This window comes from Vipera berus (genome assembly GCF_964194415.1).
Source record: "Vipera berus genome assembly, chromosome: 10".
Lineage (NCBI taxonomy): Eukaryota > Metazoa > Chordata > Lepidosauria > Squamata > Viperidae > Vipera > Vipera berus.
Window position 1 is genome coordinate 3,036,455 of NC_138213.1, and position 16,586 is coordinate 3,053,040.

General features: G+C 40.6%; 1 protein-coding gene across 1 annotated transcript in view; it reads right to left on the minus strand.

The window, feature by feature from the left end:
• Positions 1 to 16,586, minus strand: part of CDH13 (cadherin 13) — a 396,356-nt gene that overhangs the window by 12,805 nt on the left and 366,965 nt on the right. The window contains exon 11 of the mRNA XM_081335863.1: positions 12,057 to 12,199. Within this exon, the coding sequence (XP_081191989.1) occupies positions 12,057 to 12,199 (143 nt within the window). The remainder of the gene's footprint in view (positions 1 to 12,056; positions 12,200 to 16,586) is intronic.

A 16,586-nucleotide genomic window follows, 5' to 3' on the forward strand; every position in this document is an offset into this window, starting at 1 on the left:
GACTAGCCAAACCCAAGTCCTGCAGCCATTCTTCATTCACATTATGGGAACTGGCCCTTCTCAAGAGCATTGTGTTAACAATCAGTCAAAGGAACTGAAGAAGTTTTCACCTCCTGCATCTCTGGTGCAGAGAAGTAGAGGTGAAATCCTTGCCATACAATCATTTGTTTAGCAACCACTGGAAGTCAGAAGGGCATTGAAGAAAGTGACTTATGACTAATCCTCATACTTCTGACCATTCCTGCCTTTCCATGGTCACATGATCAACATTCAGTGGCTTGACAACCAGCAGGGGTCCTGGGATCACCATTTGCAACCTTCCCAGTTGGCTTCTGACAAGCAAAACCAATGGGGGAAAGCCAGAGTCACTTCACAACTAGTGTGAACCACATCATTTGCTTAACAACCATGGTAATAGTTATAGCTATAAACTGGGGACTGCATGTAACTGATACCAGGCTGGTTTCACTGTTAGCTTTATTTTTACAGCGCTTTCCCCACAGTGTTGCTTTAAGACTTTCTGAGCTAAGCATTTATCTGTTAACGACAGAACCAAGACCAGCACCATCCTCTGTTTAGATTGACAGGTGGTAATAACTTCTTGTTCCTTTCCAAAGTTGACCTATCTATCTCATAGACAGGTGAAAATGTGATTTCTCCATGTTCGTTTTTTCTCTTCCACCATCTGTGTTTTCCATAGCATCTGCTCCCAGAATGAAACTGTAATGCCAGCAACAACAAGCTACATATTTGTTTCTAGTAATTACTAGCATTTGTAATAATTCTCCCATTCTAAACAAACGAGGGGCATTATTATATCATGTTACTCTGAGGAATATGCAAGAATTCTTAGTTTGTGATTCCCTCAAGAACTCCCTGATTTGCGTAATACTCTTTTTCCTCCTCCATGACTGTTAGCCAGGTGGAATCCAGATTATCATGGGATTTTTTTGAAGAGAAATAAAAACAGCCCTAGGAAGTGTCATGCCTGAGGAGGAATCCATTAAAGTCCTGCCTTGCAAACATGTAAAAAAGCAGCAAGACTTCAACCAGATTAATAGAATAACAGAGTAGGGAGGGACTTTGGAGATCTTATAGTCCAACCCGCTGTTCATGCAGGAGGCCTTATACCACCCCACACAAATGGTTGTCCAATCTTTTTCTTGAAAACCTCCAGTGATGGAGCACCTACAACTTCTGAAGGCAAAGCCGTTCCACTGATTAATTGTTCTCACTGTCAGGAAATTTCTCCTTTGTTCTAGGTTGGTGATTCCATCTTGATTAAAAAGATGAACTGAACATACTCTGACTCTTATTCTTTGCTGGAGGTGTGGAGGATGAGCCAACTCTAGGACCTCAAGTTGAAGATAAAGACTTTTGACTTCAATTCCACTCGTGTCCCACTTCACCTTGAGTCGTGATTTATTTTAACAATGTTTTGGTAAACCATGTTTTGGGCCCAGGCAACATGCTAGTCTAGAAATGGATCCCGTGCAAAACTCCTTTTTCTAGCCCTCATACCACAATCGCCAAAAACCAAAAGCAAATTTTCTTGCCAATTATGAGCTGTTGCTCTCATGAAGTTAGTAATTAACAGGCATCTCAGAGTATAAAATGAAAGAAGTCCATCTTCCATGGTTTTGTTCATATGGATGTTGCAAGGGTTACCTTCAATTCCACCCTCCCCATGTTAAGTGTGGCTCACTGTCAGCTGACACCTCAACCTTGAGCTTTGCAACCAGTCATATCAGCTGGCCATGAACGTGGGAGGGGGGGGCTGGATGGGAGGGGGCATACTTCGAGGAAAACAAAACTTCCCTGTCTCTCTCCAAGATGGGATTCAAGGACAAATGGCTGGGAACGGAATGCAGCTGCATACCAAACCTATGCCCGTTCTAAAAACGTCTTGTTTGAATTAGATTGGACATTGGGGACCAGTGATGGGAGGCAAGTAAGGAAGGGAAAAGTTAGGCCTCGGGATTTGGGCGCACATTTTTTTAGTTCTGGCTCTGTGTTTACTGTAATCCACTTGACTTCTAGTAAACACTACCTTTTTCAATAAGATAAGATAAGCTTTATTGTCATTTTTTTTACTGTGGGCACAATGGCGCACATAAAAAATGAAATTTAGTTGCTCGCTCTTAAGAACAGAGTTAAGGATCGTTCTTACTTTGAGATTCAAGCTGAGGCAGGTCTGACATTCTCGATCGGTAAAACATTTGCTCAGCCATCCACCAAGTCATGGACCGTTAACCATAATTTGTTGAATAAAGCGGGACTGCCTGTTCAAGTGCCCTACCAAACCATCAACCATAGTTTATAGGGCACAGGAATTGGGTCTGTCTTTCAAGGTAAGCCAGAACCAAACAATACATCAAGGATTAGTGAGTTGTGATTGGGGGCATTGTGTATTGTGGAGCTACAGGAAAATTACTCATAATGGTGGAGAAGGATCTGGAATTACCAACCCCCAACCACATCTCTCCCAAACCACACTCCCCAGCGTGACCTTGGGAGACTGGAAGGAAAGAAAAAATAACACATTAAGAAAATAAGTTCAGAGAAAACATGAGTGGAAGCAAATTCATGGCTGCAGAATGATAAATTGTCCCAACGGTAATATTTCATCTATTTCAGACACATAAATGCACCACCAAGGTGGAATTGTCTGAACTCTACATTCTCTCTGCCTGTGTCTACCCAAGTATCTGGTCTCCAGGGATAGGAGGCTGCATTCTTATTAATAAAAATGGAAGTTATTATTCAGTTAAGGCTAGACTAATTGAATTTTAAAAAGGCCATATGTGGGTTCCCCCCCCCCTTTTCTTGATATATTATTAAGCTAAGTCAGGAAAGAGAAACGGATGAAAAGCCAAAAGAATATGTGAAACCTGAGTAGAAAAGTCAGGTACCGGGGACTCTTAATTCAAACACCATCTTTACACTGGAGTATATTATTTGCCAATCATCATTTTCTAGTAAGTCCCTGTTTTGCTGATTTTTTTCCTCTGCTCCTCCAAAATTAAGAACTGATAGTGTTTGGAAATGGGAACACACTTGCTCCATGGTTAATGCAATTTTAATTTGGCCTCTCTCTGCCCTTGCTTTAAGCATCTCTCAGCTACTACCAACACAATGAGGGACAGAAAATTGCCTCTTGCCCATTGGAGCAACTGTATTATTTATACATGTCTATTATTTATAACCAATTACACGCCATACACCGGAATTTCAAAAGAAAAACAAGCGAATATCAAGGTTGTAAATGGAAAGTGGTTAACAACTTTAACTGTAGGGGGGAAAAGAAAGAAGTACTGAAAGGCAAAAATAAAGAGACCCCCATCAAGGCTGTATTGACCCCCCCCCCTCCAGAGAAGCCTTCAGAGTCATATTATTCATCTCTTGCCAGGGTGTAAAAATAGAAGGCCTCAATAGCACCCATCTGAACACCTTTCCTAAGAGGATTTGTTAAGTACACAGATAACAGATTAATCAAATTGACAAAAGGACAGATTGCATGGAGCCACTGCCTTATCTCCTCAAGGAAGGGAGAACTGTCACCCCGGCAAAGAAATCAATACCGGCTTGTTAGAGAAACTCAAGCATGATGTTTCCCTGCACAGGCGTGGTGGTGCTCTGAGTTTTCTCTTTCTTTTTCTTTTGTTTATAATGGCAGTAGCAGACCTGGGCAGACATGCTCATTTCTTCCGAGACAGTCCAGAAAAGTAGAAGGTATCGGATGTTGCAGAGAATGAAAGAGGCCAAACTGATTATATCACGACTCTTTGATTTGATTTGATTTTGATTTAATAATAAATATGTGATAGCATGACTTTTTTTCCCCTACTGATGTCCCAAAGATGTTTTTTCCAAAAGGCAACTGGATGTTCTTGCGTTTGTTTTCCCCCCCCTCTGACATCATTTCACTTCTCCTCCAAGAAATCTCTTCAGTTCTAACTGAATGTTAGTTCAGTTAGAACTGAAGAAGATTCTCGGAGGAGAAGAGAAACCTTTTCAAAGAAAAAAGCCAAGGTAATCCAGTTGCCTTTTGGAAAAAAGTACCTTTGGGACAACCATGACCTGGATGACTGAGAATCTCCATTGACACTTATCTACTCATGCAAACCAAATCTCTTAAGGATCCCCCTACGTGCAAGGCAAGAGGACAAGGGAGATGAATACTGAAATTCCAGGAGATGTAACAATTTTGCAAAACTTCCGTGCCATCTGATAGCTATGCCCAATTCTAACTCAATTTAAGCCCCCAGAAGAATTCCAGATACATGTGAATGTTGACCTAAGGACCAATTCATCACCCCCAACAACACAGAGCTGGTAGCATTGATATTGAATAGTTCTTTTGAGCATTCATCACACAATTCTTTTGTCATCACGATTCAGAGATCAGCTGAAAGGTGAAAATTGTATGAAAGAATGAAACAATAGGGAAGGAATGAAGTGGTGTTTGAGTCCTGGCAGCCTATCTATCTAAAAACAATGTAATATTTTTGGGGAAAAAAGAAGCTTTGGATGAATGGATCAATGTCAGATTTCACTTCTTGCAAAAAAAAATATGCTTTTGATCAATGGATCAATGTCAGATTTCATTTTCCAAGGTCGTACTCATTTATGTCTAATCCTCTGGATTGCTAATGATGTTGGGTGCTATAACTGTGCTGATGGTCCCCAATACTGATTCATTTGGTACAGATCTTCTGAGTAGAATTTTAAGGGGTTTCAAGCAACAGCCATACGACAGTAGTACTCATTACATTGAGTACTGAACCTACAGATTTCAATCAGCCTGAAAAATAAATTTTGGGGGCTCTTAGATAACTCAACAGGCAACATCAGCAAATCCAGTGTCAGATGTTTTTTTTTTCATGCTTGAGCTGGCTTCTCTAGATGTTGAAAGAAGTAGCTATAGGTATTAAATTCTCTCTGACTGCTTCAAAAGATGATTTTCTCGTCTTTTCTTATTTTAAGGGAGAGTCTCAGAACTCAAAGAAGTCACAGGATGGGGACGGATAGGACTCATAGAAAGTATTTTGACCTTCACTTTTCATGTTCATCCATCCGTTGATCTAAGGTGAGCTTCCCTTTCAGAAGTGAGATCAAAGGCAGGATCAGATCTGTCCCAAGCCAGTGTCCCATCCAAGCTAATGAGATGGTTGTCAGGATGGATGGTCTTCTGAAACAGTTTTGCGAGAACCTACTTAAGGTATCCAACAGGCTTATCCACAACATGTGAATGATTCCAGAGAGGGACTAATTAATTGTCTTGTGCCAAATTACTGCTTTATTTTTATTGTTGAATTTTAATCCTTCCTTTCTTCTAGCTAAAGATAGCACTGACTGAGATTGACCTCATTTCATTCTTGTCACAGTCACCTTGTGATACAGGTTGGACTAACACGGAATGAGTGAGTGACTCAAAGAGAGCTCTGTGGTCAAGTAGAGCCTTGAACTTGAATTTTCCTAGACTCAGCTCAACACTTTAACCATTAAATCACACATATGCTTTGTAATCATACAGTATATCTGCTTTCATAATAGTAATTCAAAAGAAAACAGAATAATAGAATAATAATAGAATTGGAAGGGACCTTGGAGGCCTTCTAGTCCAATATCCTGCTCATGTAAGAGACCCTATATAATTTCATACAGATGGTTGTCCAATCTTTTCTTGAAAACGTCCAGTGTTGGAGCACCCGCAACATCTGGAGGCAGGTTGTTCCACTGATTAATTGTTCTCACTGTCAAGAAATTTCTCCTTAGTTCTAGGTTGCTTCTCTCCTTGATTAGTTTCCATCTGTTGCTTCTTCTCTTGCCTTCTGGTGCTTTGGAGAATAGCATGACTCCCTCTTCTTTGTGACAGCCCCTGAGATATTGGAACGTTACTGGTCCTTCTTTTCATGTAAACTGTGGAAAAATGGTGAGATAGGATAGAGAGCTTCACAGTTGGGTTATCTGGAAGGTAGCAGATGGTATAGACATATTCATGAGTTTATCAATACTTGATCTTTATCGTGTGATAGAAGTTGATGCCATGTTCCAGATTTCACTGATGTCTCTGCATTTCACTGAAAATCAATGTAATTGAAATTTTTTTTCTTTGCAAGAAGCATAAAATTAAGCCAGGTAACTTTTTCTGTCCTCCTCTTGTCAACAAATATTTTATTATAAATTTTAGAAAAAAACAAGTTTCTCTTTAAAATCACAATCTATTTCCATATTTGAGTAATTTGTATTTCAAAATGCCAGCCCCTTATCTCAGTTCTAAACGGGTGGCATCCATCTCAAATATAGTTGGTTGCAAAATTAATTTTTCTCTCTGGATCTACAGCTTATAGTGATTAATTTAAGCACTATTTTCTCTGCAATTTATATTTTTACTAAACCTTAACATGATATGTAAAGGATGAACATTCCATTTATTTTTCTCTCTTCAATTAATACAGCAATTAAAATAAAGGGTGTAAAACAACTTAATTGGGTTGCTATGGCTACTAATTACCCAATTTATTTCCAAACCATGTGTTTTAGGTGGAATCAATTTGCGATAATTTAATTTCAGGCACCATGATGTCTATAAACAGGTTAAGGCATATGGCAAGATCATTTTTAACTGAACTCTTAGACAATTTTCATTTTACTTGATCTGCCTTCATTGCGCAGGCCTTTTTTTTCTTATTAATTTGCCTGACATCAAAAAGGGAGACAAAGGTTTATGAGCTCAGTATCTATTTTTAAAGCATTTCAGTCTATTATTTTGTGCATGTGCGTGTGCGTGCGTGTGTGCATACACACACACACTGTATAGTATTGTAGATTGGAAAAGAATGTACTTGAGTTGATCAGCTAATTCGTAGCAACAATAAAGGCCAAGCAGAACAATTTTATGAGATCAGGAGTCACCAAACACAGGAAGTCTTCAACTTATGATCCCAACTGAGGCCAAAATTTCTGTTGCTAAGTGGGACACTTGTTAGTTTTGCCCCATTTTACGACCTCTCTTACCACAGTTGTTAAGCGAATCATTTCAGTTATTAACTTACTAACCTGGTTGTTAAGGGGATCTGGCTTCCCCCGTGACTTGGCTTTTTAGAAGGTCACAAAAGGGGATCACACGACCCCAGGACTTTGCAATCATCATAAATATGAGTCAGTTGCTAAGGGTCTGAATTTTGACCACGTGACTGTCGGGATGCTGCAACGGCCGTGTGAAAAATGGCCCTAAGTGTCCCTTTTTTCAATGCTGTTGTAACTTTGAACAATCACCAAATGAATGTGTCATGGTTCCGAGAGATGAAACTCTTCAAAAGAACTTTGAGGCATTGTTTACCTTAAAGAACCTTTTATTCGAGTAGCATAATATCAGCCCTTACATAATCGAAGCCAAAATCTGAGTTCCCCTCCCCTGGGCACATAGTAGCAAAGCACAATTCCCTCCATCATAAATCATGTCCCCCAATTAGCTTGAAGCACGGGCTTCCTCTCCAGCTCTCCAGCCTGCAATTCTTTATCAGCTCTGATTTCGACAACCTTGATTCTCACGCTAGGTTCAGTGTTGTTATGTCTAGCTGGACTCTCATGCCCATTCCCCCTGCTCCCCAGCATCATCTAAGTCTAAAAGTGAAAGGAAGAAAATGGCTACATTTCCATCTGTTGTCAATGCAAAAACATCCGATGTTAGCAGCGTTGACAGAATGGTTGTAAGTCAAGGACTACTTGTAAATAAAAAGGAAGCCAGCCAGTCTGCATGCAGCATTTGTGTGAAGGTCTCTACTACTCCACCCTTATCTTAGAAAGAAGAAAACCAGGCCAAACCAATACCCTAAGTTGACTTAAGAGTATCTTCAGCTTCAACTGCCTGAAACCCCTAACCTTCTTATAGATCAGGGGTCTTCAAACTTGGCCATTTTATGACTTGTGGACTTCAACTCCCAGAAATCCTCAGCCAGCGTGCCTGGCTGAGGAATTCTGGGAGTTGAAGTCCATAAGTCATAAAAGGGCCAAGTTTGAAGACCCCTATTATAGATTTTTGCAGCTGCCTCTTCAGTTTTCAGCCAATTTCTTTTAAAAAAGAAAAAAACAAAAACACACGTAGTTTGATCCACTTCCATGGGTTTACACCACTTTACAGAATTTTTCGCAGCATTTCTTTTTGGCTTATAGGATCAGAAAGCCTCTCTTGTCTTGCATTGGCTCCTCATAAACTAGGAAAATAAATAAATAAAAGTACCCTGCCAATAGCCTTGACCTTTGGAGAAAGCCAAAGAATACAAAGCAAATTAGGACCTCCATTTAGGAAAGGGGAGAGGCAGCTTCTCTCCCCAGGAAAAGTCATATTTTATTCTTTATGGAATTAAGAAGTGCAATCTTCAAGGGCAAAGCTGTTTCCAAAGAGGGCTGGGATGTTAGGGAACAGCAAGTGCATGTTTAAAATCCCTGCTTGTACACCATCAACGGAGGAAGACAAAATGGATTATTGAATGATGGCAGGGGCTTTGGAAAAAGTTATACAGTTTGACTTTTTGAGTATTCAGAGCCAGTGGCTCAGCTGCACACGGTTCCCCCGCCTACACTGACCAGCTCCTCGAAGCAGGGATGTTGAAATTTCATGGCAAAAAGTTAATTTGGGGGTGCAGCTTTGGGAGGAGTTGCACCTGGGGAAATGGAATGGTTTTCTTCTTACATGTTTCCTGCCCCATCCTGATCCCCAAACATCCAGAAAAGTGCCACAAATGACGCATTACACCCATTACACAACACTGAGTACTGTAGATATCTCCTATTCTCAAGGCCAGGAGAGCAGTAGCCAATTTTTTATTGACTCAAAAAAGGTAAGTTAAAGAGGTCTTGAATTTAAATGCTGGAACGGGCTTATAAACAGGATTTGAGTCTGGGCCTCTGCAGGAAGCACAACATCTGCACACAGATCACTTCTGTCATGTGCGCAATAGAGCAACTTATCCAGCTGTGTTGTGTTTGTGAGCTTCTGCTGTAAGCAAGTTCTCAAATAGGGTTGAGTATCTGGAGAATACAGATTTATCACCATGCCTGGGGTGAAATCTGACATCCAGTAGAAGACATCCCAGTTCCAGCAGCTTTTCCATCAGTTTTGGCCAGTTTTCCAACTGCAGCATAATTTAGCATCACGTGCATTTTGTGGCTCAGCGGGAACATCATAATTTTGAGAAAATTAAGCATTAGCATTGGGTGGGTTGGGAAAAGTCTTGCGGAATCAATTTTATCACATTAGCACATGGAGTTAGCCATGAAATTACATCCATCGCTTTCCAACCGACTCCCAGGAACAGCAGAGGGAGCAGCTGAAAGACACCAGGCTAGATCTTGGCTCCGTCATATTTTGAAGGCTGAGTGAACTTTTTACAGGACATCAGCCTGCTCCAGATGTCAATGAAATCTAATTTAATGTATTACACTGTAATTATTTTATAGAGTACAAGCTGTAACTTGAATTAAGTAGCTGACACTGAGTTGTTCGTTCCTGACAAGGGTGTATATCACCACTCTCGTAGAGCAGATAAAATTGCAAAGACCGACAAGGTCCCTCCCTGATGGAGAATGATGGCAAGTGATTGTCAGAAGTTGGTTTGAGCTTGGAGTATGTTCCCCCCACCCCAACTGAATGCACTCAGCAAGAGCTGACAACCAAATAGTATATTACATAGTATCGACTCAATCATCATGATTTTTTTTAAAAAAATGCATCCATCTCTACTCTTTATTTTTTAGATATTTTTAGATGGATAGCACAGCAACGATCCCTTTGCTTTTATGCAAGCTCCTTTGCTTGAGCCTTTAGCCAGTTCGTGGAGAGAACTCTTTACCCATTTAACTAAGAAGGAAAGAAGGATCAAACCAAAGAATATCCAACTTTGTTCCTTATCTCTCAAGGATGGACCCAGAAATATAAATGTGGTGGCCTCTCATTTGGCGCGTCCTTTAGAGTTCCATGTTGGAAGGGACCTTTGGAAGCGTGCTCTGAGTCCAACACCATTCAGCTGAATTATCACTGGCCATATGAGGATCACAAGCATTTCTACAGCGTGGAGGATAATTAAAAATGTTGATTGTCCATCTGGCCACTGGGGCTTTTTGGTTGGACAGAGATGGGCTAAGCAGAAGGACCAAAGCCAGCCACTCCTGCTGCTGAAAAGTGATTTGTGCTGATTCTAGACCAGTGTTTCTCAACCTTGGCCATGTTTAAGATGTGTGGACTTCAACTCCCAGAATGCCCCAGGCCAGCCCAACTGTGGGGAATTGACTTGGCCTGCTCACAAAACCGAAGCGACGCCAGGAAGTTTGACCGAATGATAAGCAAAGCTATTAATCCTCAAATTGATGCTTGGAATATTGGGATACTTCATACTGGCTAGAGATTTATAGTGTGGAAACTGAAATCCAATTTTTTTTTTATCATAGAATCGGGGTATGAACTACATGTTTGCCCTGAACACATGAAATTTCCACTTCTTAGTAATACAAGCATTATATGCATTGCTTTGCAATAATAAATGTATCCTTCTAATCCGATTAGAGTGAACAGGCATACTGTATGGAGGATGCATTATCAAAACCCAGAAAAACATGGGATGAAAAGAATGAGTGTGTGTTTGTGTGTGTGGAAAACAGACTTTCCTGCAAAAGCTGCTTTTCAAGAGAAATAGATTTATGAGTATCCAAATAAGCCACAGCAGCAAAGGGGACTTGCTTCCCTGCTTTGAATTTTAAAGCCATGTTCTTGTCAAACCCCTTGCAAACATTCCCTGTGCAGAAACCAAAGGAAAGAAATAAAATTACCCTCTTAAAAAGAGCATTTTACAATTCATCGTGGCAGCTAAACCAGCTGCATCTCCGAGTAGTGTAAGCATATTAGCTTTTTGAACACTACGTACAAAAGCTCTTATTTATTTTGCGCCTTTCAGCTGTGCGGGATAAATTCAACGTTTCTCTCCATTCTCCCCATCTTTATTTTTAATGTGCTACAAAAAGTTACTTGCAATGAGTTTTCATAACATGCTTTTAATTTAGACGATGGGCAACAGAAGGAGCTTTAATTCGCGTAATGCATTAAAGATATCGCTTTTTAACTAGGGGTTTTTAATTGGGATCTTATTTGCCATTACAAAGAATCTGGAAGGCTGAAGATGAGTTATTTGTATAGCGTTACCAAGATTTTAATAATCAGTTCAGGTATTTGCAGAGAGGACAGCAAAATTAATGCTAACCAATAGGAATAAAGGCCTTGATTTCTTACTAGGAAGATAATTTCACAATTGGGATGAAATCTCTAACCGAAAGAAAATAATTATGGATCAACGAAAGACCATTTCCTTCAAATGCAGCAGGTCCCATATGCAATATTCAATTTCTCTGGGATTGAAGAAGACCCCTCTTCAAAACACTGGAGAGCTACTCTTAGGTTCCCTTGCCAATATTTTATCATGATAATAATACCAACCAGGTTATCAGCTGAGTCTACGCATTGGCTTAAGCCAAGGTTGGCCCCTAGTTTGTTGAGTAAACTACAATTGGCTGACTTAACACAGGATGGCTGGATTTACAAAAAAAAGGAGCTATTGTCAATCACAGAGGTTCTATGAAAGGTGAAAATCCAAACTGATTGCCTACGTTTCATATGCTCAGCATTTAATAATTTTCACTGATTGTGTTGAAATCTTTCCTCCACTGCTGTTGGTAATGGAGGATTTTGTATGAGATCTTCACCTCAGTTAATCTGATGATTTATTAGAACTTGACTACAAGAAGAGCAGAGCACCACCCAGGAAGACTCTCCTTCCTACAGGGATCAGCTGGATGCCCTCTGGGAGGCCTCAAAGGACTTGCTGCCTAGGAATTTGGAATGCTAAAATCCAACATATGTGGAAAGCACACCGTGCCTGGAAAATCCAACATATGTGGAAGGCACCACCATGCCTTTTCGTCTCAGAGAAGGCTCGGTGCATTCTTTGCTTGTGACGATAAGGAGGATGAGCAAAACACCCATGCCATTGGCTACTACTCACCACTGTCTATTGCCAAAAATGATGCTGTGTAAATGTTGTTCAAGACGGAGGGGGATTCGCGATCAAGCATGCCCTTGGTGCGAATGGTTCCATTTGCAGGGTTAATTTCCAACCAGTCTGCTGGATCTCTGTCGGTGGAGTATCTGTCAAAATGAACAGATAATAATCAATGATACCAATAGAAGAGAATCTTTGTGGCTCAGAGTTGAACTGTGGGGTCCTTTGGTGCTTTCTGAGCTTGGGGGTTTTCTTTGCAGGCATTTCATTAACCAACTAGGGAACATCATCAGTGTTAGAAGGGAGCAGGGTTTGTGGGGCAGAGGAGGAGAAGGAGGAGGACTGTGGGGTCTTTGTTTTCTTGCACTCAACTAGATATCATCAACGCTAAAAAGGGGGGCTTGCGGACAGGAGGAGGAAGAAAAGGACTGTGGGGTCCTCTCCGAGCTTGGTTGTTTCCTTGCAGATGTTTCATTACCCAAGTAAGGAACATTATCAGTACTAGAAGGAAGAGGGGTTTGTAGAGAGGAGGAGGAGGAGGAGGAGGAGGAGGAAGACAATGACGACTGTGGGATCCTCGGTGCTTTCTGAGCTTGGTTGCTTTCTTGCAGACATTTCACAACCCAACTAGGCAACATCATCACTTAACAACAGCAGCAAAAATGATCATAAAGTCTTAGTCCTTGAGAATGCATGACATAAATTACATATATTTTTTCAATCTTCATCACGTAGTGACAAAGTGTGAAGCAGGAGAAAGGATGGGAAGATATCATAAGAATATTTTTAAGACATTGTACTTCCTCAAAAGCAGCTCCTTCTTTTCACCCAGATTCTTAAATTTCCTTGTGTTTTTAGACAAGCAATAGACCGCAGTGACAAGGAACTACACACCCATGTGGGGAAGGAAAAGATGGACGCTACGTTGGGTTTCAACTCAAATTTCTAAAAGCTTCCCACTCGAGATTCTGTGCTGTGCTCATTAGATCTCTGTTTCTCAACTTTGACCACTCTAAGATTGTAGACTTCAACCCCCAGAATTCCCTAGCTGGGGAATTCTGGGAGTTGAAGTCCATACGTCTTAAAACTTCCTAAGATTGAGGAACACTACCTTAGATCTTGACTTAAAAGAGGCCTCTTTGCTGTTGAGCAAAGGCAGGTTCTTTGTCGCTGATGTCACAGACCTGTTTGTGACTGTAGAAACAAAGCACGGCATTTCCCCAAAGCATCTCATTCACACCAAATGACAATGGTGCTATTTGGCATCATCTAGAATGATTAGAAAGGAACAAAGAACGCAGCCGATACAAGCTGTTGTGATTAGCAAATGATACAGTCTACCAACTCCGCCTGTGCCTGTTTTTCATAACCGTTAAAGACCAGATCCGCAGAGCATCTTATGATCCATAGTGATGAATACAGTGTGCGACAATTACAGTGCATCTAATTATTTCACGCCATTCCTTTATTCCATTACAAAGAATAATTCTGAAACAAAGATGCACATCAAACTAGGAGACAAGGTAGCTGAACTCATTGCAAGGCGAAGAATATCCCATTGATCCTGAACAATATGCTTGTGTGTGTGATACATGTGTGCGCATGTGCTCTACACATACAAACACACACACACACATAATGCACTCAGCTTTGCAGAACAATTGGAAAAGATTAACCAGTGCTTCTACATTCACAAATGACACTATCTTGGAGAAATGGGCAGTTCTCACCAATCTGTTCTGATTGTGTGGTGAAGATAAATTGCACAACACATAATTTGACACAGAGTATTATTTATCTTTCCCCCAAATTAAATCTTCTCTCAAAATTTACCCATTGTAAGTACATAATATCCCTTAACTAAGGTGATTGTTCCTCGCTGAGGTTCTTTTAATATGCAAATATGAGTTTCCGTCACCTGAAGAATAAAAATAATATATGTATATATGGCAAATAAAATCATAGCAACATAGGGTCCTGATTTAGAAGGTGTGTTTGGGAGTGATTTAAGCAGATTTTGTCCCCCTGTTTGCAGACCTCTCTACTTTCCAATCTGTACACTTATATCTTCCTGGGAACAAGGCTTAGTTCTCAGTTGTAGAATGAATATATCCAAATTGGCTTAAATCCACTAAGAACAATTTTAATTTTCACATAAAAAGAGAGCTGGGCAACTTAGAAGAACCAGAAGCAGGACCTAACAGGATTTATACGTCCACAGAACCGGAAGCAAAATGAGTGTGTTAGTTCCTACCTCACCTCTCATTTTGTCCATAGAATTAATTGAGTTGGCCAGACGTATTTAGCCCGTCAACCCAATTTGTATTCATTGAAATACAAGATGCTGAAACATCCCAGGAAGATAAAGATAGTTCAAAATCCAAGTGGAACCAGAAGAAAACGCTACATTTTTGCCCTGTTTTTCCCCCCTGGCTTTTGGGGGGAAAAGCACGCCATGAATGTTAAAAAGCACTTGTAGTTTCCACAGAGGCCAAGTGTGTCGGCAAACAAAGACCTGGAAAAAGTTTCTTCTCCAGAAAGGTGTGGGGAAACCCTGAATTCTTGGCTCCGCTTGGTTTGCTCTGCAGCTAATCTCCTGCCTACGTTTGACTGTTCATATGGGAAGTCATAAGCTGCCGAAGAGTTTTTTTCCCCATTAAATATTTGATGATAGAGAATGCAGGAGTCTGCATATGTTAGCAAAGCCATGATAATATGTGAAATGTGCAACGGGCCATAAAAACAGTTCCTGGAGTGTGGAGAGATTTCAAAAGATATCAAATGAGGTGGTTTTTTTCCCTTCCTTTCCCCCCCCCCCTTCTCTTTTCTGCCCTCAGGATCCAGGTGAATTTTGTGCCGAGATAATAATAAATAACAAAACTTAAGTGTGCTGTTCTTGTACAAAGCCGGGGGGAAATGTTCGTAATGTTCCCATTTAAATTCTCCTTTCAAGCCACAATGAACCTGGATTGCCGATTGTCACTATATAGACCGTCATTGAAAGGAAGGTCAGCAATGCCTGAACATCAAATGTTTGGGCTTTTTGTTACTATTAGATTCTTAAAATGACATTTTATTGCTGTGGACATGTTTCAAAGCAACCTTTTAAACACAACATGATTTGTTGTTTTAATTTCAAAATGGACTGATTTTACATTGTAAAGATGCCCAGGGAAATCTATTAGTCTTGAGAGGCAACTCACAAATATATTCAGTACACACACACACACACACACACACACACACACATGCACGTACACACACACGCACACACACACACACACACACACACAAAACTACCACAAAGATTTAGGCAACAGCCTTATTTGAACGTTAAAGAGACCTCCAAGGAGTTTACTATAATTCCAGCTAATCTGTGTTTTTTCTTTACGCTCAGCTTTGCCCTTCTTTGGACATCAGTATCAAAGTAACCATTTTATTTTTATTTTTGCTTTCTATTACATATTTTGTGTTTTGGTCTGTTCTATTGCGAACCCCCTAGAGACCTGCAAAAGTGAGTTGAATGGCGATTTAAACTGAGAACACAAAAATAAGCCAACGACACTTTTAACCTTTCATTACTGCATGACTAGTAAATTCAACAGAGTTTTCCTCATGTTAGACTCTTATCATGATTGTCACACAGAAAACCTCCAGCTTGGTAGCTTACAAGATCAATATAAAGTTATTTTAAGAGTTAGGTTCAGCTTGACAGCTATGTAGTTTTCACGTTGAGATTACAAGATGTTTTCCTCTACTTTTCTTCCCGTCTGAGTGTCTGTCTCTTTGTGTGTGTGAGTGTGTGTGTGTGTGTCTTTGTGTGTGTTTGACTTTTTTGTCTACCCTACAGCCCAGGAGAATCTCAGCTGTGGAGATTCTCAGTCATCCAGGTCACGGTTATCCGAAAAGTGCTTTCCCCCCAACCCCAAAAGGTAACTGGACTTCCATGAGTTTTTTTTTCTTTGATCATGTTTTGCTTCTCATCCAAGAAGTATCTTCAGTTCTAATGGAACTAAACATTCCCCACCAGTCAAAGGTTTTTTTGGATGAAAAGCAAAATGTTTTCAAGAAATCAAGAAACTTGCCTTTTGGAAAAAGCATCTTTGGGCCTACAACCCAGGAAGTCACCTTCTGAGGGATGAACTCCACCTGATCCTGCTCACCTTCCAAGTTTACACACAATCAACAAAGGTTGCTGAAGCCCATCATGTCCCCAACATCTACCCCATGCTCTTGTCCAAGGATTGGAGAAGCTGGGCCTTTAACCCAATGAGGTTGTTATGTATCTAGGTGAAGAGAACACATACACACTTACATAGCAGTCACCCCAGGGGGCGTTGAGCTGTAACTGTTTTGACGGGAACCCAGTTTCGGCGGGAAACAGAGGTTCAACCCGATTGGCTGGCTGCTCACCTGGCCAGGTATAAAAGGAGGGCAGGTAACCCCTATTCCCCAGTACAGTCACTTCCACCTAATAAAGATCTGCCATGCTGTACTCATCATCTCGGCATCCTTCCTGCTCTCCAGAACCCA